The following is a 24,053-nucleotide window of genomic DNA, read 5'->3' as shown; positions in this document are numbered from 1 at the left end:
TCTTTGTAAAAGACATATGATACTAAAGAAACTGACGGTTTTTTTCCGCCAAATACGATGGTACAGGGTTGGACATATACATTTATGTCTTGATAATTTTTCGTATTCCAATAATTTGTGGATGTGGTGTAGATGTGTTGGAAAATATAATGCTTCTTCAAAAATGATTCAGTGTAATGTAAGGACAGGACACAGCAGCTGCTTCCACATCTGAACTCACGAGCACTAGTGTACTATGTGACCATAATAACATTTTTGAGGGGTAATACACATAATAATTGTTGTTCTTAGGTAATGTTCATACTGTCTTCTAAATTTTTGAGGACAAAAAAAGGCAATTGTCCATAACTCCTAACCAACGTTTCAGATTATTTTTAAAAATATAAAATATCACTGTGTTTTAACTATACCTTTTGTTGAATTATCATAGGGGAGAAAAGACTCAGACAACAGTCCAATGATACCAGGACCCCCCCAAGTCACCAGCCTGAGGCTGAAGATAGCCCAAGCCCCAGCCCAAGACCACAACCACCCAACGAGCTGGAGGAAGGAGAGATGGAGGAAGTGTGCAACCTTTAAACCCCACCAAGTGAGTGACTGACACCCCAGTGTAAAGTAATGTATTTAGGCGTGCATATTTTAACCCTTGTTTTTTTCACACATTTTAGGTGAGCTTCTGGTTGTGGAAGGCCAAGCGGCAGAGCCATTCACCACAGACAGTGCCCAAAGCCTGATTGGCCAGATAATGCTGTGGAATGGCCAAATTGATCAAATGCGTGTCCAAATTCACAGCATGCAACTTCCCCTGGACTCCATGCAACAGGAAATGAAGAACATGATTGATGTTTTGGGCAGAATATAATAACGTTTTGCCTAAAAACATCAATCATGTTCTTCATTTCCTTGTGAAGTTTATTTCTTCTTGAAATTTTTTTTTCACGTTTTTTCAATACAAACAAATTTTTATGATGCACAGTGTGTGTCATCATGTGCTATCTTCCATCATGGGATATCAAGGTATTTGTTTTGTGTTTGCAACCCCTTCATCCTCAAAATTATTTAGTGGTGAGAGGAACAAAGGGATTGCACACACAAAACACGTACATTGCTCACCCATGATGGGAGATAGCACATGTTGACTGGACTCTTTTGTAATGCTCAATTTTGAGCATCTTAAAAATTATCTATTTACAAGGGTGACATCACCAGCACCGTTCTTAAAATGTTGAACTTTGTAAGTTCTTTGATTTTTTTGTATGTTTTTCAAAACACTGTTGTGAATTTTAATATTTTAAACAAGGTGTATTTTTGTTAAAATATGCCTTTAATAACGTTTTATAAAAAATAAAATTATTTTTGAAAAAAAAATAAAAAATACAAAACCTAAAAAGAAATACAAAACAAAAAAAAAAAAAAAATGTTTAAAAAAATGCACCTTTCAATGTGCACACAGTAAAATGTTTTTACTACTACAATGTGTGTGGCTGATTATTTCTCAATAATATGTTTAGCAAATTTTTGTGTGCTTACAGTGACAAAGGGCCTTACTACAAGTGCACTAGGAGACAGACCAAACTAAATGCAAACAAGAAGAAAAACAAGATATTTTTTCCAAAATTTTTTTTTTATTATTTTGTAAAATTAAAGCTCTTCTTGAATAGCAATGGACCCCTGACCATTAAAATAATTCACATATCGCTCACGCACTTGACGTGCGGTTCAGGGGGCCAAGCCAATACGGCCAATTTCCAGGCCTGTCAGTGTTGGATCTTGTACAAATCCGGCCTCAGGCCCAACAGAGGTTAGATAGGTAACAGAGTGTCTACGTAAAAAGTTATGTAGTATGCAGCAAGCAAGTATGACGTGATTAATTTTATAGTCCGCCAGATTCATGGCTGAAAGGAACAAACGGAACCGGCTGGCCAGAATCCCAAAGGCATTCTCCACAACTCTTCTTGCTCTGGCCAGCCGGTAATTAAATACCCTCCTCTCAGGGGTGAGTGTTCTTTGGGGGAACAGCCTCATCAAGTGCTCACCGAGAGCAAACGCTTCATCAGCGATAAAAACTGAGAGGAGTCCATCCACATTCTGGTCACCAGGTGGGAATCCCAGGCCACCAGTCTGGAGACGCTGGCACAGCTCGGTCTGTGCAAACACTCCTCCATCAGACATCCGGCCGTTCTTCCCCACATCCACAAACAGAAAGTCCAAATGTGCTGAGACCACCGCCATCAAAACTACACTATGGAACCCCTTGTAGTTATAGAAATAAGACCCCGAATGCGGTGGTGGCACAATGCGGACATGCTTCCCATCAATCACCCCAACACAGTTGGGAAAGTCCCAACGGTCAGCGAACTAGGAGGCCACAGTCTGCCATTCCTGTGTACTGGAAGGAAACTGTGGAGTGAAGAAAAAAAAATAATATAAGGAATTTAAAACATAACTTGGATATCAGATTCCACAAAAACATTAGTGAACAACAGCAGTCAAACATTATTAATATGTGTGTTTGTTATTTAAATTATAAAAAACATAAGGCCCACTTATAAGATTAATCACCCCCTCTGATGGCCCATTGATCAATTTAAATGTGGGGGGATGGGTTCTAATTAGGTTAAGAAACACACCTGACAGTTACCAACATTTCAGGGGTGGGGGAGGGGTTCTAATTAGGTTAAGAAACACACCTGACAGTTACCAACATTTTAGGGGTGGGGGAGGGGTTCTAATTAGGTTAAGAAACACACCTGACAGTTACCAACATTTTAGGGGTGGGGGAGGGGTTCTAATTAGGGTCAAAAACACACCTGACAGTTACCAACATTTCAGGGGTGGGGGAGGGGTACTAATTAGGTTAAGAAACACGCCTGACAGTTACCAACATTTTAGGGGTGGGGGAGGGGTTCTAATTAGGTTAAGAAACACACCTGACAGTTACCAACATTTTAGGGGTGGGGGAGGGGTTATAATTAGGGTCAAAAACACACCTGACAGTTACCAACATTTCAGGGGTGGGGGAGGGGTACTAATTAGGTTAAGAAACACACCTAACAGTTACCAACATTTTAGAGGTGGGGGAAGGGTTCTAATTAGGTTAAGAAACACACCTGACAGTTACCAACATTTTAGGGGTGGGGGAGTGGTTCTAATTAGGTTAAGAAACACACCTGACAGTTAACAACATTTTAGGGGTGGGGGAGGGGTTCTAATTAGGGTCAAAAACACAACTGACATTTTCAAACATTTGAGTGGGTGGGGGAGGGTCAAACAGTACAATGGAGCTGACAATATACATTGTTCAAGGGACTATAGGCTAGAGATATAAATGGATCCAGGATTGCATGGTGGGGAGGTTATTGAATGTAAATATGCATGTAGGGCAATAAATGATTAATGTCCAAAAACAGGCATGCATGAAGATAAAGGGGACATTCACAGCATATTCCAAGCATGGTAATTAGGTAAGGAGGACATTTAGACTATACATTAGCAAACATTTAATACATATCATGTAATTTTAAAGGATAAAACTTACCTTCATATAGTCCTTCTGCAGGACCTGAATGATGGCAGAACAAGTCTCTGGGATTATGATCCCCAGAGCCTGGGGGTAGATGCCTGTCGAGAACTTCAAGTCCTGAAGACTTCTCCCAGTCGCCAAGTAACGTAAAGTGGCAACTAGCCTCTGCTCCGCACTGATGGCTTGCCTCATGCAGGTATCCTGCCTGCTGATATAGGGGGTTAGCATAGCCAGCAGACGCTCAAAAATGGGGTCCGTCATCCGGAGATAATTCCTGAAATCCTCAGGATTATTCTCACGGAGCTCACGGAGCTCACGGAGCAAAGACATATGCGAGAATTGGTCACGCTGGCGCAACCAATTCTTCATCCATGAACTCCTCCTCGCCCTGTTCATGGACTGGACTCGGGTCAAAGTATTAACCCCAACACCAAGTCCCTACGCAGCACGAACTCGAGAATGAGTACGTCCACGCGACATGGCTTCAAAGCGGTCGGCTGGTCAAACAAACAAACTTATAACAAACGCACTGAAGAACAGCAAGGCCTATGAAGAACGACCTGAAAATCAGGAACGAGCGGACCAGAACGGCGTGCAAGGCAGGTTATGAACTGACGAACATGCACTGAAAAGCAGATACAAACCTCACAAGCACAAACTGAACCGCAGAACACGATCGAAATAAGCTGAAGTGTGAAAAGCGCAAATCGTCTCTAACCAAACTTCTACTAACACGAGATAAACATGAGATTAGCAGAAGGAGCCCAAAGGGTGCCGTAGTGGGGCTTGAACTTCCTTTTTATAGTCCCGTCGTACGCGCTGTACGTCACCGCATTCCAAACCAGCGGACTTTTGCAGTGATCGTGTGTGTCCTAATCCGTCCCTTTTTAAGTCCGGCGCAAGGAGCCAACAAAGTCCGGCGTAATCCGCCGAGCAAAGTCTGCCGTAAAGTCCGCTCATGTGTACACGGCATAAGAGTTACGTTCAGAAATGGAAATGCATCAAAAGGGTGTTATTATGGTGGGGGGTATACACAGTATCCTTTAAAGAACACAAAGGAATGGTTAAATGTTACAAATGTGAAACAATTCACGACTGTACTATATATTCTTATAGACCGTTTTCCAGGTTAATAGATGCTGATATTTTAATTACCTTTGATTTCCAATTTGAACTTAATGTTGTGCTTCACTACGGAGAGATTTGACAGCCTATAAGACAAGATTTCTTTTCACTTCCTGTCTACATGACATGCTTAGTTAGAAGAAGAAGCAAGGAGAAAATGTTTTCAGTGGGGACAGCTATTAAAAATGTTTTGGATGCTGTAATGAACTGAGTGATCACATGACGGTTGATTACTCAAGACCCCATCAGCTCAGAGAGGAGACCAGTGACTATAATTCACTGCTCTCTGCTCTGCTTCTTCAGCATTCACTGGAGAGCTAGGCTGGGGAGGGGGTGGGCGCAGCTGGCTCAGGGTCTGAGCAATGTGCTGAAAGTTGGAGACAGCTGTCAACCAGGCATTCGGGTGGATTCCAAAAATATGGTCGTGATCCTTCCAGTCAGCTCTACCATGTCAGTTGACAGTGGGCAATAGCCTGCTATAAGCTGACTCTAGGTCACAAGAGAACAAAAGTAAGTGTACTCCTGTAACCCAGAAAAAAGTATGGCCAAAAAAGCTTTGGCTATCCTTCTCTTTTAATTTATTAAAGGCAAATAGGGTGTTCACTTACAAGGGGATGTTCACTTTGCAATGGATTTTCTCTTATGTCGCGTACACACGGTCGGACTTTTCGGCTACAAAAGTCCGACAGCCCGTCCAACAGACTTTCAACGGACTTTTGGTGGACTTGCGGCGGACTTGCGACAGACTTTATAATGAACGGACTTGCCTACATACAATCACACAAAAGTCCGACGGATTCGTATGTGATGACGTACACCGGACTAAAATAAGGAAGTTGATAGCCAGTAGCCAATAGCTGCCCTAGCGTGGGTTTTTGTCCATCAGACTAGCATACAGACGAGCGGATTTCTGGGTCCGGCGTAGTTACAACGTAAAGATTTGAAGCATGTTTCAAATCTAAAGTCCGTCAGATTTGTGGCTGGAAAAGTCCACTGAAAGTCCGGGGAAGCCCACACACGATCGGATTGTCAGCCGACTTTGGTCCGTCGGACTTTTGTAGATGAAAAGTCCGACCGTGTGTACGCCCCATTAGCTTAATGAATGCAGTGAAAATTTTACCCAATCCTGTGCAAGAAAAGCTAAGGGAACATTTTCTTACAAAATGAACAGCCTATTTTCCTTTAAAAAATCAACCCCTAAAAGTGAAATTTTAACACACATTGTGCAGACTTGGTCTACTGTTGTGGAAACCCCACAGGAGAAATGTTATATTGCTGGATTTCACACATTTGCAGCACTGAAATGCAACAAGAGATAAAAAAAAGTGAAAACATTTTTTTTCGAAGTGGCCTTTTTTATAGTATACACCTGTGGTTCTTTTAACCACTTAATGCCCGGGCTTTAGCCAAAAGATGGGTACAGAGCAGGCTTAGATTGCCGGAGGGTATACATGGACGTCCCCCCCATGCTCACACTGCCTGTGTGCCCCCTACGGTGCACTCTGTGATCATCGAGTCTTTGGCACTCGGCTGATCACAGATCAGAGTAAAGGGCCAGTTCCAGCCCTTTACCACGTGATCAGCTGTCAGCCAATGACAGCTGATCACATGATGTAATCAGAAGCCGGTAATAGGCTGATTACTGGCTTGTGTAAATGGGACATGGGTCCCACTCCCACACAGTGACAGCCACTGCTGCTAACCAGTTCCCACCAGTGCCACCTATCAGTGTCCATTAATACTGCTATCCAGTGCCACCTACCAGTGCCCACCAGTGCCACCTATCAGTGCCCACCAATGCCACCTATCAGTGCCCATCAGTGCTGCCAATCAGTGCCCATCAGTGCCTCATCATCAGTGCCACCTATCAGTGCTGCCTATCAGTGACTCCTACCAGTGCTTATCAGTGCCCATCAGTGCCACCCATCAGTGCCCACCAGCATCACCTATCATTGCCACATATCAGTGCCCATCAGTGCCACCTATTAGTGCATCCTCATCAGTTCCTTCTGAACAGTTTCTACTCGTGCCTCCTCATCAGTGCCACCCATTAGTGCCACCCATCAGTGCCTAACAGTGCAGCCTATCAGTACTCATCAGTGCAGCCTATCAGTTGCTCATCAGTGCAGCCTCATCAGCGCACATCAATGAAGAAGAAAAATTACCTGTTTGCAAAATGTTATAAAAAAATATGTTGTTTTTAATTTTCAGTTGAAGTGGAAGGGAAGATTGAGTGTTTGAGAGGAGGAATCCAGGAGCTGCAGAAATCTGCAATGCACTCATAGACCTCAGACACACTTAGAGATCTACCTATGGAGGTGTGGGTGCACCTAAATAACACTTGCATGGAGAGTGTGGAGGACACTGTGGGCAAGTTTAATTGATCAGAGGAAAGTACAAATCAGAAGTGCATTGCTACATTTCAAGAGGAATTCAAGACAAATGTAAATTATTCAGGGTACTTACTTAAATTGACAGTAAATGATATCCTTATTCATTAAAAACAACTAATACACTTCCACTACATAACATTCCTGTAATCTGTTTTTCATTTAATAGTTTCTTACTTTTTTTTTTCTTTCTCTTGTAATCCCTCCATGAGCTTCCTAACCTCCCATTTCCTCCCTCACTTCCATTTGTTTGGAATGAACATTAGTTGTGGGCATGTGCACTGCTCTATGCATACAACACATCTTAAAGGCCATAGCCCCGGCTTCATGTTGGGAGCAAGCTAGAAAGAGTGACTACATTCTTACATACAGTGGGACCATGGAGAATGAACATAGCCACCCTCCAAGGGGAATTTGGATCATATCAGCAAAAAAAAAAGGAATTTGAAGATTTGAAGGAGGCAGAGAGCCATAGATGTATATGTTTATGAGTTAAAGTTTGATGTTTGTGTTTATGAGTTAAAGTTATGATGTTTATGAGTTAAAGGTACATACCTAAATATATGTTTTTATTTTTAAACCAGAGTTTAGTGTGACATGTTAAAATTTTGGTATGTTCGCTATAACAATAAATCTTCACTTTTTGAATTCCTTTGGGCTGTTGCTGTAACCCAGTGTACTTTGTAGATCATTAAAACTTGAAGATCCTTAAAGTGTTTTTTTGTTCCCAAAATGTTTTATTTTTTTAAAACATATTTTAAATCCTATTACATCTGACTCAGGAATTTGGTGATGAATTGAAGAAAGGCCATGGGGTGCTCTACCCTAGGTACAGCTATCTGGTCAGGTGCAGGGACAGACTAGGTTAGAGAGAGGGTGATGTTAGCTCCCAGGGTAGCCCCATCCAGACTTCTGCTGGACTGAACTTGCGGATTGGGGACAACTCACTCAAACCCTGAGTCCCAATGAAAGGGAGACCAGACAGAGAAATTCTTTCACTGCTTACTTCCTTTTTTGGACCCTGCATTAGAGCGTGTGATCTGTTAGAGCCATAAAGTGAGTAGTGAAACACTTCCTCTGCTCTATGATAACAATAACTTGGGATCTACAGGTCCAGGTATGCACAGGACATATTAGAATATATACAGTATATTTATATGTATTTATTAAATGTTCTTTGTGGAACTACATGTACTGGAAATTGTACTGATACTGATAATTCCACAAAGGAAATCTCTACTGCCAATAGTACACTAGTGCAAGAAATGCCCTTTACATTGGTGGTCAGAGGGAGATAGGATCCCCCTCACATGGACATGGTCATATAGATACAGTGTGTGTGAGATTCTTTTTCCGACAGACCCCCAAAATAAGAAACATTATTCCCACTGACCATATAGGTTTTTTCCTACTGACTTGGCTCAAAGCATTGTTACTGTTGCAACATTTATTGTCATTATGTGCACATTGTAATAGATGGCTGCTTACTGCTCATGTGACTGGCTGTTTGCTTCTCATGTGTTACAATGATTGTCCAATTGCTATCTGCATATTGTAACCATTAACTGTTTGTCGCACACTTATTGTATATGATTGACAAATTGTATTCCAGGATTCACATTCAGTATTACCATGTTAAAATATTATATAATATAACTACAACTAGACAAAAGCTATTATAATCTCGTAGTAGATTTTTGTAAAAAGCTGAAATATATTATATGTGTCCAATAAATAAATGTTGGCTAAATTAGTATAGAAACACAAAAGACATATTGAGTAGTCAACATTTTATATTTATTAGCTCATTCAGGTGCTGGCAAACTAATAATTATCACTTTTTATTTCTATTGCATTTGTTAAAATAATTAACCTCCCTGACGGTACGATTATTTCGGATTTTAGGTGCTGAAAACGGTACAATTATTTTGCATGGAAATTTGGCGTTTTATATTGTAGGCCTGTAATTTTTAACAATAACACACTTAAATCTGTCCACCAAGAGTCTAGTAGATATCTTGGGTATGATGAAGTTTGAAACACAAAAACATAAATTATAATATAATAAATAAATATGAATAATTAGAAAAAAATGTATTTGTTTTGTTTTTTTAGTTAGAAAGTACCTCTTTGCTTTCATGGTGAAAAAAAAGCCCCCAAACATTTATGTGACCAAAAGCAAATGAATATAAGGTTCATGGCTAATAAGAGCTTAGGGATATTTAACGTTTTGGAGTCACTGCAGAAAGTATATTGTTTTTAATCAGACCCCGTTTGGCAATGAAAAGGCTAAACACAGTTAAAATACACAAATGGAAGCTCTTTTACCTGCTAAAGGAATTTTATTTCTGTTGCATCAGTCTTGGATTTTACACAGCCCTGCCAAACAACAGAGCAGGATGGAAGAACTAACTTATGATTTTGAAAGTTGAAGCACTTAAGTCTATTCCTCTGCCACCCACCTATGGATGGTCAGTGAAGGAACAAAAGCAGACTGAGAATTTCATCTCTCTGATCTTCTCTCCTATAAGCAGGTTCCTCGTTAGCCTATGTGCATACAGCACTCCTTAACAGCTCCTAAAGCTATCCTTCCTTCTCCTATTCTGAGCTCTCCTGTCCAGGGGATTACAAGAGGCTGATACCAAACCAAGTTAAAGGACTTACATTAGTTGCATTTAAAACTATATATTTGATTTTTTTTTAATACATGAGGACAATAATTGCTTATGTTTAATGTACACGTGTGCTCAGAGTTCACCTTTTAGGCTACAAATATGTAGATATACAGTATCTCACAGAAGTGAGTACACCACCAAGGAGTGAGTGTACAGCTTGTATAACAGTGTAAATTTGCTGTCCCCTCAAAATAACTCAACACGCAGCCATTAATGTTTAAACCAGCATATACCGACCCTTATTAACCCTTATCAGGTGGGTTTCACTTCAGGGAGAGAAGGTAGGGATAACATGCAACAAGTACTCAACGCAATTCACTACTCTACTTGTCAACCTATACCCCTAGTGCTTTTATCTGCTGATGCTGAAAAAGTATTCAACATAGTAGACTGAACATTCTTAAAGGCCACTTTAAAACACATACAGTATCTCACAAAAGTGAGTACACCCCTCACATTTTTTTAAATACTTTATTATATCTTTTCATGTGACAACACTGAAGAAATGACACTTTGCTACAATGTAAAGTAGTGAGTGTACAGCTTGTATAACAGTGTAAATTTGCTCTAAAATAACTCAACACACAGCCTTTAATGTCTAAACCGCTGGCAACAAAAGTGAGTACACCCCTAAGTGAAAATGTCCAAATTGGGCCAAATTAGCCATTTTCCCTCCCCGGTGTCACGTGACTTGGTAATGTTACAAGGTCTCAGGTGTGAATGGGGAGCAGGTGTGTTAAATTTGGTGTTATTACTCTCACTCTTTCATACTGGTCACTGGATATTGAACATGGCACCTCATGGCAAAGAACTCTCTAAGGATCTGAAAAAAAGAATTGTTGTTCTACATAAAGATTGCCAAGACCCTGAAACTGAGCATGGTGGCCAAAACCATACAGCGGTTTAACAGGAGAGGTTCCACTCAGAACAGGCCTCACCATGGTCAACCAAAGAAGTTGAGTGCACATGCTCAGCGTCATATCCAGAGGTTGTCTTTGGGAAATAGACGTATGAGTGCTGCCAACATTACTGCAGAGGCTGAAGGGGTTGGGTTCAGCCTGTCATACACCGCACACTGCATCAAATTGGTCTGCATGGCTGTCATCACAGAAGGAAGCCTCTTCTAATGATGATGCACAAGAAAGCCCCCAAGCAGTTTGCTGAAGACAAGCAGACTAAGGACATGGATTACTGAAACCATTTCCTATGGTCTCATGAGACTAAGATAAACTTATTTGATTCAGATGGTGTCAAGCGTGTGTGGCGGCAACCAGGTGAGGAGTACAAAGACAAGTGTGTCTTGCCTACAGTCAAGCATGGTGATGGGAGTGTCATGGTCTGGGGCTGCATGAGTGCTGATGGCACTGGGGAGCTACAGTTTATTGAGTGAACCGTGAATACCAACATGTATTGTGACATACTGAAGCACAGCATGATCCCCTCCCTTCGGAGACTGGGCTGCAGGGCAGTATTCCAACATGATAATGACCCCTAACACACTTCCAAGACGACCACTGCCTTGCTAAAGAAGCTGAGGTTAAAGGTGATGGACTGGCCAAGCATGTCTCCATACCTAAACCCTATTGAGCATCTGTGGGGCATCCTCAAACAGAAAGTGGAGGAGCGCAAGGTCTCTAACATCCACCAGCTCCATGATGTCGTCATGGAGGAGTGGAAGAGGACTCCAGTCGCAACCTGTGAAGCTCTGGTGAACTCCATGCCCAAGAGGGTTAAGGCAGTGCTTGAAAATAATGGTGACCACACAAAATATTGACACTTTGGGCCCAATTTGAACATTTTCATTTAGGGGTTTACTAACTTTTGTTGCCAGTGGTTTAGACATTAATGGCTGTGTGTTGAGTTATTTTAAGGGGACAGCAAATTTACACTGTTATACAAGCTGTACACTCACTACTTTACATTGTAGCAAAGTGTAATTTCTTCAGTGTTGTCACATAAAAAGATATAATGAAATATTTAAAAAAATGTGAGGGGTGTACTCACTTTTGTGAGATACTGTATATATATAATTTAATTCTATATATGCAAATATAAAGCATTTAATATGTTGAAATACTTTGATAGCATTATTTACGTTATGCTGATTTACTTGTATATTTAAAAGACAGAGAAAGACTAAGAAAAATGGCTTTTTGATATACTAAATGAGCACAACATTCTTATAATTCTTTTTAAAGCTGAACTCCAGTCTTACCTTCAGTAACACAGTTGTACATGTTCTCCTTCTATACTGAAAATGCTTAGTCTGATTTTACTGCTCACAGTGTGCATTAGGAAGTCAGCAAGTCAGATAGAGCCCACTTTGTTTACTTGTTGGACATCCTGCACCAACTAGCCCCTTTCTTCCCATCATGTCTGATGTCTGTCCCTGATCAACCCCTTTAATTTGTTGGATTTAAATTCTTTTAATCTGGAGACTCAGAGTTTAATGTGGGTGTTACATATAGCAGTCTGCATGCAACTCCTCCAAGAGCCAGCCTGCTGTTTTATTAGGACTAAGGCCTCTTGAAAGGATAATTAAGGCAATGGGATGTGTTGTTTCCATAAAGCTATGCACAGGAGCCTGCTAGTTCCTTCAACCAACCATGATATGTCTGCATTGCAAAGAAAAGCACAGAGACCGAGGGATTACATCACTCAGTCTAAAATAAGGTATGTCAGCTAAATCTAAAGATTTTATATAAAAATATTATTAGCATGTTGGTAAAGAAGGGAGAGAGGAGGTCAAAATAAAAGCAGATTTAGAGTGCACATGTGCCCAGGTGTAGTGAATCATTTTATTTTTGTGTGTGGGAACTGCCAATCTACAGAATATCAAAGGACAAGCTAGTCAAAAGAAACTATTAAATGTAAGCAGTCTTTTGGTTGTACATTTCAAGTTTCTCAGTATAGTAGGCACTGTACTTCTTGACTGTTGACCTTTACTACTGCATTTAGTGTGATGAAAATAGCCATGCACAAATGTTCTGCCAACAAAATTATAGACCCCATGTATGATAAACTAAAGTAAATAAAATAACCTAACACTACAACGTTGTTGATTGATTTTATTGCCATTACTAAAACAACTATAATAAATATAACACATAAAGTAAATAATTTTGCTTAAGAGGAGATTGTCCACAAGTGTTTTGCAATGGTATCTTTACTTGATGGTTAAACAGAATGCATCAAAATTTATTTTGCAGAAATAAAACATGCACAATATATGAGTACAATAAATCCCAATAGTGATGAACCCGCACTGAATACTACAGAGATGCTCTGTGGTAATCTTTAAACTCTATCCTCTCAGCTTATTCACAGTCATGCAGAACCTTAATCTGGCTTTGGTCAACTCAGAACAGTGGTTTGTGTGTGTCACAAAAGAAGAATATCCACATAAAAAAGAAGGAAAAAAACACTAGTAAAAAGGAGTAAATTTTAAAAAAAGGTTATTTTAGGTGTGAAATGCTTTCCTTTATCTGTCTTTTTAAATGCAGCTGAACAGAAAAGTTTAGATTTGTAGACCTAGCAGACTGTCAGCAGATCATACTAAAAGATGACACACATTTTCTACCAGTAAGAACCATCTTTTATTTTATAAAACATACTTGCTCTCCAAAAGTATAGTATTACTACATTGGGGTATTTTTTTTTTTTAAATAAGCACAGCATGAACACAAGATAACTTACACCACTAGAATTACTTGTGTTTTTTTTTCTGATTGTACCTATAACTATTGTATTATTTGTAGTTTCTTTTCCAGATTTTAATTATGTGTCCTTAGCTTTCCACTCTCTTCCCCTTTTCTAGCATTTCATGGCTTGTCACTGTCAGCATGTGCACGCCCATCATTTACTGACATTATTAGTTACAGAACATCAACTTTAAAGCCAATATCTATGTCATTTTTCTAACACCTTATTTTTTTACAAACATTTTATTTTACTTCCTTTTTGTCTTGGCTTTTTAAAAAACAAACTGGGCATGAACAATATATTACTAGCATAATTTTGTAAGGGCAGGCATCAAATATTACCTATGCTTATCTCAGTTGTCAGGAAAACTTTCTGTACACATGAGGAACTACTAAATACAAGTGTACAAGCTATCAGATCGCTAGATTTTTGGCATCAAAATGTATTTTTGGATTTATTGAACAGACAAATCAAAATGCATTCAGTGCTATATTTAACAGACCGAATGTGTGAAAAGAAGAATTCAGTGCTAGGGTTTACACACACTGTAAAGCCGAACTTCAGTACCCTATTGTTGCCCCATTGTTATTGCTGGCTATTGCTCCAGTGGGTAGACTACTTTTTACATATTATCCTTGTGAAACTGGTACAATAAATAAAGAAAAAATTGATAGAGATTTGAAAGCCCAACTCTGGGCACAGAAAAAATATACTCTTGTAGACTCAACTCTGCAAGGATTAAATGCTAACTTTTGCCCATTTGTAAAGAAATATGGTGTAATAGTTACCTTATTTCTTACTGCAATAGGCCCTCTTCATGTGAGTAACTGGTCTCCCAAAGCCTGTTCTCTAAGGCGCATGGGACTGGACACACATTTACATAATTTCAGTAAATGGAGCACAGTGAATCAAGTCCCTTACTGGCCTCTTGTATTTTACAGGGATTCTATTGACTAGATATCTCTACCATACATTCATGTTCATTTTATTCCCGCTTTTCACTTTCCCATCTTAAATAGAATATTTTGCTGTTTGCAAATTTCTGTTTACCTTTTCTATAACAAAAATTACATTCAAGCATCCAATAATAACTGCGCAGCAAACGAATGCCAAAAATGAAGTCCCCAATATACACAAGAAGCTTATGATTTAACCCAATAGAATCTGTCAAAATAAGAAATATCATTTTTGAATGGTTTGTTAATATAAGGAAAAAAAACTTTGGCTGCTATACCAAGTATGTGAAGTACCGACAACAGAAAAATTAGCAGTGTACCTTTTTAGAATGAAATCTGCTTTCAGCTGTCTAGCCTGTAGGGGCCCAGTGTAGTGTTTCCAGCTTCTCCTCTATATGTTGTCTCTAAGGACGTTGGCTACAACGTACCTTGCACGTTTTTTGCACAAAAAAACGTTATTTTGATTTACATAGATGTTGAAGTACCAAGGACAGTAAAACTAATCATGCTAAAGGATGATGCCTTATGTGCTATGCAAAGACACAGTTGTAGAGTAAAGTCCTGTTGCCTGGTAAAAAATGTGTTAAAACACAGTCAAATTTAAAGTACCGAGGTGTGATTTTCAAAGCATTTGAATCCTTAAATGCTAATAATTTAATGTCAGATTTTATCTAGAGGATGTGCACGAGAACAACTGTCATCAATCAGCACAAATCTAACGGTCTGGTATTGTATTCCTAAAAGGCCTAGCCTTGATCTATAGGTTTGTTACAAATCCACATAAAATCTTCAATAAAATCGACCCATCGTGAAGTAGACAAATCTTAGAAGCAAAGGTGGCTGCATGAAGAAGCAATGATCTTGGCAATTATAATGACAAGCAATTTTGTATACAATAGGCTGAAGCAATTTACAAAAATAAAATGCATTTTACCTAATGTCTCTATTGTCTGGTGGTGAAAAAGGAACACATTGAAGGAAATTTACTAAAGGAGTTGAGAACCTTCACACAATAAATTGTGTGAATATTCAATTAAATATCCAATTAAGAAAATGCAAATTTGCTTATTTTATATGCACATAAAGATTTTCAAAATTTTCAGCAAAACAGCCCAATTATTTTAACTTCTGAGTGATTTTATGTTTGCAACATGCTTCTACTTACCTGTGCATTTCTTTAAATGGCTATTCTTTTTACCATGTGATCCCAATTTGCAGCCAAAGTTCTCTTCCCAAAATTCAGCAAACCAAACATTTCTTCGATTATTGGCTAAAGACCGGCTTCTAAAATATCTATCAAATCCTATTTTCACGGAAACAAAATAATCATTAATTAAGTGTTAGCACTTAAATGGTCTTCAAATATGTCAAATAACAAATTAATATCTGATGTGCGGCTTTTTATTTTATGCTAGTCAATAAAAGCTGTAAGTGTTGTAGGCTTTGTTGTTGTCTCATACAATTTTTGCATCTCTTGATTCTTGACAGGGATCTGCCAGGATAGTAGAATGATGAGTGATGCCTATGAAATTAACATCAGTTATAAACTTTGCTGGGGGTGCAGAGTTTTTTCAGCTGCTGCCAAACTGGGGGATTTATTTCTCTAGTCCCTAGTGTGCTCATTTTCAACTAACTATGAAATTAACACTTCATACATCTCACCAAAGTGGAAGATCCATACAGTAGGACACTGGAGTTTGCACAGTGACTGCAAATTCTAAGTATGCCCTTCTGTTTGGGAACTTTATTTAAACTAGTCTTAATAGTTACATTTTCCTTTGCTAGTTATCACTAAGTTACCTACAGGTATGAGATGGCATTTACATGCTTGCACAAAAGATCTTTTCATAAATATGCAAATGCAGACTTACCAAAAGTGCATGTTTATGCATTTTAGGTAGAAGAAGGAATCACCAACTTACTTATCTTGAAGAAAACAATAAATATTGGATGGGGAGATCTAACATAGCCTCTTGGTTTTTCCTCTGGGTGGGTTCGGCCAAGTGATGTGTGAAGATATAAGAAACTGCACTTGTAGGCACTTGTTAAAGTAAACTGGGCAAAGATTATTTTAAATATGTAGGCACTTCTTAAAGAGGTTTTAAAGCTAGAAGGTTTTTTACCTTAATGTATTATCTGCATTAACCTCTTAACAACCGGCCCATAGCCAAATGAAGGCTATAGGGCGGTTGCTTAACTCTGGGAGGGCGTACAGTGACGTCCTCCCAGAATTCCGCTCTTGCGTGCCCCCTGGGGCGCCCACCCGAGAGCATCCATGACTGCTGGGTGCAGAGGACCCGGCGCATCATGGATCCCAGTAAATGGCCACTAATCGCAGCCATTTACATTGTGATCGCTCTGTCACCGATCGGTACACTGAGCGGAGAGGGGGAGGGATCGGATGGCAGCAGCGTTGTGGGCTGGATCTGTAGTGCCCACAGCGCTGCTCAGCGACAATGGCCATCCATCCATCCATGCTCAGCCATCCCTCAATGCTCTGCAATACCCTGCACTACTCTGCAATACCCCGCAATACTGTGCAATACTTTGCAATACCCCAAAATACTCTGCAATACCCCACAATACCCCCTCAATACTCTGCAATACCCCACAATACCCCCCATAATACCCCACAATACTCTGTAATACCCCACAATACTCCGCAATACCCCGCAATACCCCGCAGTACTCTGCAATACCCTGCAATACCCCGCAATACTCCGCAATACCCTGCAATATTCTGCAATACCCCGCAATACCCCGCAATATCCCGCAATACTCTGCAAAACCCTGCAATACCCTGCAATACCCTGCAATACTCTGCAATACCCCGCAATACCCCGCAATACCCTGCAATACCCCGCAATACTCTGCAATACCCCACAATACTCTGCAATACCCCGCAATACTCTGCAATACCTTGGAATTCTCTGCAATACCCTACAATACCCCGCAATAATCTGAAATACTCTGCAATATTCTGCAATACCCCCCAATACTCTGCAATACTCTGCAATACCCCACAATACTCTGCAATACCCTGCAATACTCTGCCATACCACGCAATACTCTGCCATACCCCGCAATACACTGCCATACCCTGCAATACTCTGCCATACCCTGCCATACCTAGCCATACCCAGCCATACTCTGCAATACTCGGTGATACCCAGCCATACTCTGCCATACCCAGCCATGCTCAGCCATACTTGGCAATACCCTGCCATACTCTGCAATACCCCGCCATACTCTGCAATACCCCGCAAAACTCTGCAATACTCTGCCATACCCCGCAATACTCTGCCATACCCTGCCATACCCAGCTATACTTTGCAATACCAAGCCATACTCTGCAATACTCAGCGATACCCTGCAATACCCTGCCATACTCAGTCATAACCAGCCATGCTCAGCCATACTCAGCCATACTCGGCTGTACTCGGCCTCTGTATGTGGCCAGGCTGTGGAAGTCTCACACAGGTGGTATCGCTGTACTCAGGAGGAGTAGGAGAATCTATTTTGGGGTGTCATTTTTGGTATGTACATGCTGTGTGTTATTAATTGTATAAATGGACAATTTTGTGTTAAAAAAATGCGTTTTAACCACTTCCCGCCCGCCATCATACAACGTCCTTGACTTTGTGCGGGAATATCTGAATGATGCCTGCAGCTACAGGCATCATTCAGATATCAGCTTTTTCAGCCGGCGATTCCCTACACCATAATAATGATCATAGCGGCTGTTCCACTGCTTGATCATTCTTACAGGAGGGGAGAGGGGACGTACCCCCTCCCGCCGCCCTCCGGTGCTTCTACCGACTCACCGCTAGGATCGAAGCCAGGATCTTTTTTTTTTTATTTCAGGCTTCCCAGCCTAGCAGTGTGATGTGGGGTCTTATTGACCCCATATCTCACTGTTAAGAGAACCTGGCATGCCATATTCCTATTAGAAGGGATGTTTACATTTCTTGTAATAGGAATAAAAGTGATCAAATTTTTTTTTTTTGGAAAAAAGCATCAAACTAAAATAAAATAAGTAAAATGAACAATAAAAAAAAAAAATTTAAAGCGCCCCTGTCCCCGTGTGCTTGCATGCAGACGCGAACGCATACAGAAGTCCCACCCACATATAAAAACGGTGTTCAAACCACACATGTGAGGTATCGCTGTGATCAGTAGAGTGAGAGCAATAATTTTGGTCCTAGACCTCCTCTGCAACTCAAAACATGTAACCAGTAAAAAATTTTAAAGCGACGCCTATGGGGATTTTTAAGTAGCGAAGTTTGGCGCCATTCCACAAGCGTGTGCAATTTTGAAAGGTGACATGTTGAGTATCTATTTACTCGGCGTAACTTCCTCTTTCACATTATGTAAAACATTGGGCTAACTTTACTGTTTTGTTTTTTTTTAAAGCACAAAACTTTTTTTTTCCAAAAAAAAGGCGTTCAAAAAATTGCTGCGCAAATTCCATGCAAGATAAAAAGTTGCAATGACCGCCATTGTATTCTCTAGGGTCTTTGCTAAAAAAACATATATAATGTTTTGGGGTTCTATGTAATTTTTTAGCAAATAAATGATGATTTTTACATGTTGGGGAGAAATGTCAGAATTGGCCTGGGTGCTCCAGAACGCCTGAAGGTGCTCCGTGCATGTTGGGTCTCTGTATGTGGCCACGTTGTGTAAAAGTCTCACACATGTGGCATCGCCATACTCGGGAGTAATAGCAGAATGTGTTTTGGGGTGTAATTTGTGGTATGCATATCCTGTGTGTGAGAAATAACCTGCTAATATGACAATTTTGTGAAAAAAAAAAAGAAAAAAAACAAATCTTCATTTTGCAAAGAACTCACCATGCATCTTTCTAAATACCTTGGAATATCTTCTTTCCAAAAAGGGGTCATTTGGGGGGTATTTGTACCTTTCTGGCATGTTAGGGTCTCAAGAAATTAGATGGCTGTCAGTAATTCAGGTGTGATCAATTTTTAGATATTGGCACCATAGCTTTTGGACTCTATAACTTTCACAAAGACCAAATAATATCCACTGATTTGGGTTATTTTTACCAAAGATATGTAGCGGTATAAATTTTGGACAAAATATATGAAGAAAACTTACTAATTTGCAAAATTTTATAACAGAAACGAAGAAAATGCATTTTTTTACAGATTTTTCGCTCTTTTTTCTTTTATAGAGCAAAAAATAAAGAACCCAGTGGTGATTAAATACCACCAAAGTAAAGCTCTATTTGTGTGGAAAAAAGGACAACATTTTCATATGGATACAGTGTTGCATGACTGAGTAATTGTCATTCAAAATGTGAGAGCACCAAAAGCTGAAAATTGGTCTGGTTATTAAGGGGGTTTAATGCCCAGTGGTCAAGTGGTTAAAGTAAAAATTCTTCCACTAGTTGCCTCCCCCCAGCACCCCCACACTGTGTTTGTCAATAGACATGCGGCGCAGAAGCTATCCCACACGTGTGCTACCATAGGAAGTGGCTTCCTATGGTGGTGTACTGAAAAGAGGGAGTGCCAAGAGTCCTGTTGGGTGACCCCAGAGGAGGTACCATTACACAGAACAGTGTGTATTGTTATGGGGGGACAGCCACCCATCAGATGCCACTCAGCAGACCATTTTTGGTCACACACCAGCCAAACAGTTGGCTTCTGTTAGACTGGCTTCCATACACATGGGTTGAATGTCATCCAATATTCGGCCCATGTATGTACCTTATGTATGTCTCTTATTTTATACTCGAGTCTATGCTTCATTCAAGATGATGTGGGCCCCCCACCTTCATCATCACTAGGAGTCTCTACTCCCCAAGCCACTTCATGTGGGTCATGTGATCATTTATAAAAAATAAACAGTGTTTGGCATTTTCTATACACACACAAATAATTTGCCTTGCAGTTCAGTTTTAAACTGCATGTGTTACAAGATAAGGATTCATATATGTTATTAGGAATTAGAAATAGTATTTGTGGTGCACTCCATTAAAGGAATTGAATGCACCACTGTAAGATATGTTAACTATTTTAATAGTGAAGAAAGATCTATTTGGGTTATCATTCATTACCTAGATAAAAATTACCCTTATAAAAAACAATATTAGAAAGAAATTACATATTGCCATATCAGAGCATTATAGCATTTTTTAAAAGTGATCTCAATGCTTAAATCAGCTTATAACAATTACTGCTTAGTGAAAAAAATAACACAAATGAATTAAATCTATGTTGCATAAAATATATTTTCATTTAGTACGAAAGGTAATACCATCTATTGAAGCTCTCTTTGGTAGTATTGTAACGGCTCCTTCTGCTATCTCTTCTTGCTGGTATACTGGGGTAATTTTAGAGCCCCAGCTGTCTGAACCAATCCAGAGAAAATGTCCAGTATGGTTGCCTCTTTTTGCTGATTCTAAAATTCTCCTGAAACATAACAAGGAAAGCAAGAACTGTTATTGATTTAATTTAAGATGCTTTTACTAGATCTACTAAACATCCAGGGAAACAATTAGTCAATCATCCTGCCAACTTGACTCATGCTTCAAGAATAGAACCCAACACCTATCTGTGTCTATAGCTCATGGTAATTTGCTTTTGTCTAACCTCAATACAACATGCACTGTCTATCATTCGCATTTCATTTATCTCTTCCAATCTTGTATCTTAATCCACAGGATGCTTTACAGTTATAGAAGGACAGCAAGATTGTCTCAAAGGAACAGCAGAATAGAATTTGTCTAAATGCAATTGAAATTTGTTACACCTCTAGTCTCTCAAGAATATCCTTGTCAGGATAATGTACAACTGATAAGAAAGAGAAGTTTGTGCAAATCTCCTGCTGCTGAAAGAAAGATCAAACATGCCACAAACAATAGGAGGAAACCATCACCTTATGTCATCTTCATTTGCAAAAATTATTACTGCCCGAGCATTAGGGGTTTCCAGCAGGCGTTTTATGATTTTATCAAATTCTCCTGGCTTGGGTTCTCGAGGGATTTTCAGTGATTGAGCAATGCAAAGACCACCTGTGAAGAAACAAAAACACTTAATCTCAGAATAGCCCCATTTTAAGGATTACTGATTATGCTTCTGGTAAACTACATATGACTTATATAAATAGGTTTATGGAAAATTGACACAATTTACTTTAGTATATGTCTCTTTGTTAATATATTGCCTCAAAGCTTGTCTCACTGAGATTCCTATGACATTTTATTAGTGGGATTTTATGAAATAGAATCTTAAACAATGCTTTCAGAGAAACTGTGCCTCCAATTAAAAATGAATTGCATGAAACAAGCAAAACCATTAATTGAGCTGCTAATGCAATCTGGTAATGTCACAATACCTGAAGTGTATGCAAACCAAATTAATGAAATTGTTAACATGTAATAAGCTAATAATAAGCTTAAATGTGTTTAAGCCATTTCAATGGTAATTTCAATATTTTTCAGTTGGCAGATTTCAGTAAAACATATTACTTAGTGATCCTGCCAGGAAGGTCCTTGTTTAGGCACTTCTTGTTATAGGGCAACTATCCTCTGCCCCTGTAGCACTTTTATGCTTCTGTGTTGTCACCCTTTCACACAGGATTTCAATGGAGACTAAAGTCCCATGCACACTATTAGATTTTCTGCTTATTTTTGTCTTCAGATTTACGAAAACCATATAATATGAGGTCAAACCTTAAGAGTTTCAATTTGTATGCAATCAGGCAGGCCCTTGCACTACATGGTTTTGGTAAATCTGAAGACAAAAATCTGCAGAAAATCTAACAGTGTGTATGCGGTTTAAATGTTACCATTACACAGGCATAGTCTACTACTGTCACCAAAAGGAAACCTACCCTGAGAAAGTCCATACAGCCGCTGCTGGAGTGCATCTATATAGACAGAATGTGCAGGAGATTAGCAGCACTGAGATGCAACAAAGGATTAAAAGCATTGAAGAAAAATACTCAAAGAATTTACAGAGCTCATGCCGATTGGTGAGCTCCAGTTGCGACTCGATGGGAGATATTTTGTATTGCTGCAGAGAAACTATTGCTCACACATAAAATGAAACTGGCAATCGTATAATATACAACAGTAACATATAAATGAAGCTTCCTGCTCTCCGTTCAATATATCTGTATAGATGTAAATAATTTATTTCACTTTCATTTAGAGTGAGTATATTTAAACTGCAGCAAAACTTTGATGGATAGAGCAGCACCCATGTTACTGTCAATAAGATAATTTTAATTAGCAGGGTGCACCAGCGTATTTAGTCAAAAGCAGCATAAAAACTAACAGGTAAGTTATGCCCATTGTAATGTATGTTTTCGGTCTCACTGGAAATGCCTTTCATAGCCTTGCATTCACATTACACAAAGTTGCATACAATTAACTAAAAGAAAAGCAATACAAGACCCAAGTGGGAGTGGTAAGACTGATGTTCTAAACATTTGACTATATACAAGTGTAAATAAATATGATAGGTTTAGTTATTCAGTGCTGGAACCACATTTTTAAAAAGTACAATAGATACTTGAAGTGGTTTACTCTTTCCTTTTCCACATAAATGGGGAATATCATTTTATGTCCAGATGTCTGAAGTAAATAACCTGATTGGTTGGTTTAGTGATTAAGCCTACAGTGGCCTTATTTGGTTAATGTGTGTATGGTGGTGGTGGAGAGAGGTTGCGGTTTTAGGTAAAGGAAGTGAGCTGGATACAACTGATTAGGTACCTTGGGATAATGCAGGCTGATTTAACAGAACACAAATTGATGTTGTGAAGGTGTGCTGACTGTGTAAAAAGCAGGGAAAACCCACAGTGAACACTACAGAAAAATAATAAAATATTAGCCGGTGTAGAAAAAGAAAGGGGGTGTAAATATACACACTGTGTAGTTACCCAATGAAAACACAATGTATACAGCTAAAACATTTAGAAACAGGTGTGTGATCAAGATTGGAATGACCTACAACACATAAAGATATACAAAATATCTGATGCCTGTGTATACACAAAAAAGTGAAAACAATACATCATCAGTTTAGGCCAATATGTATTCTTCTACATATTTTTGGTAAAAAAAAAATCACAATAAGTGCATATTGATTGGTTTGCACAATAGTTATAGCATCTACAAAATAAGGGATAGATTTATGGCATTTTTATTATTATTATTATTTTACTAGTAATGGCGGTGATCAGTGATTTTTAGCAGGACTGCGACATTGCGGCGGACAGATCGGACACCTAACTGACATTTGTTAAGCTATGTACACACGGTCGGACTTTCCAACGGAAAATGTGCGATCAGTTGTTGTCGGAAATTCTGACCGTGTGTAGGCTCCATCGGACAGTTTCCATCGGAATTTCTGACACACAAAGTTTGAGAGCAGGCTATAAAATTTTCTGACAACAAAATCCGATCGCGTAAATTCCGATCGTGTGTAGACAATTCCGACACACAAAGTGCCATGCATGCTCGGAATCAAGCAGAAGAGCAGCAATGGCTATTGAAATTCGTTTTTTCTTGGCTTGTTGTACGTGTTGTACGTCACCGCATTCTTGACATTCGGAATTTCCGACCAACTTTATGCGACCGTGTGTATGCAAGACAAGTTTGAGCCAACATCTGTAGGAAAAAATCCGATGAATTTTGTTGTCGGAATGTCCGATCGTG

The 24,053-nt window shown here is 39.4% G+C and overlaps 1 protein-coding gene across 1 annotated transcript in view; it reads right to left on the bottom strand.

The window, feature by feature from the left end:
* GRM8 (glutamate metabotropic receptor 8) overlaps positions 1 to 24,053 on the bottom strand; it is a 1,893,470-nt gene that overhangs the window by 822,624 nt on the left and 1,046,793 nt on the right. The window contains exons 4-6 of the mRNA XM_073619763.1: positions 21,269 to 21,404; positions 20,648 to 20,802; positions 15,537 to 15,674 (exon numbers count right to left, since the gene is read on the bottom strand). Coding sequence (XP_073475864.1) covers positions 15,537 to 15,674; positions 20,648 to 20,802; positions 21,269 to 21,404 — 429 coding nt within the window. The remainder of the gene's footprint in view (positions 1 to 15,536; positions 15,675 to 20,647; positions 20,803 to 21,268; positions 21,405 to 24,053) is intronic.

This window comes from Aquarana catesbeiana, linkage group LG03 (assembly GCF_042186555.1).
Source record: "Aquarana catesbeiana isolate 2022-GZ linkage group LG03, ASM4218655v1, whole genome shotgun sequence".
Classification (NCBI taxonomy): domain Eukaryota; kingdom Metazoa; phylum Chordata; class Amphibia; order Anura; family Ranidae; genus Aquarana; species Aquarana catesbeiana.
This window is presented reverse-complemented; position numbering and strand designations above follow the sequence as displayed.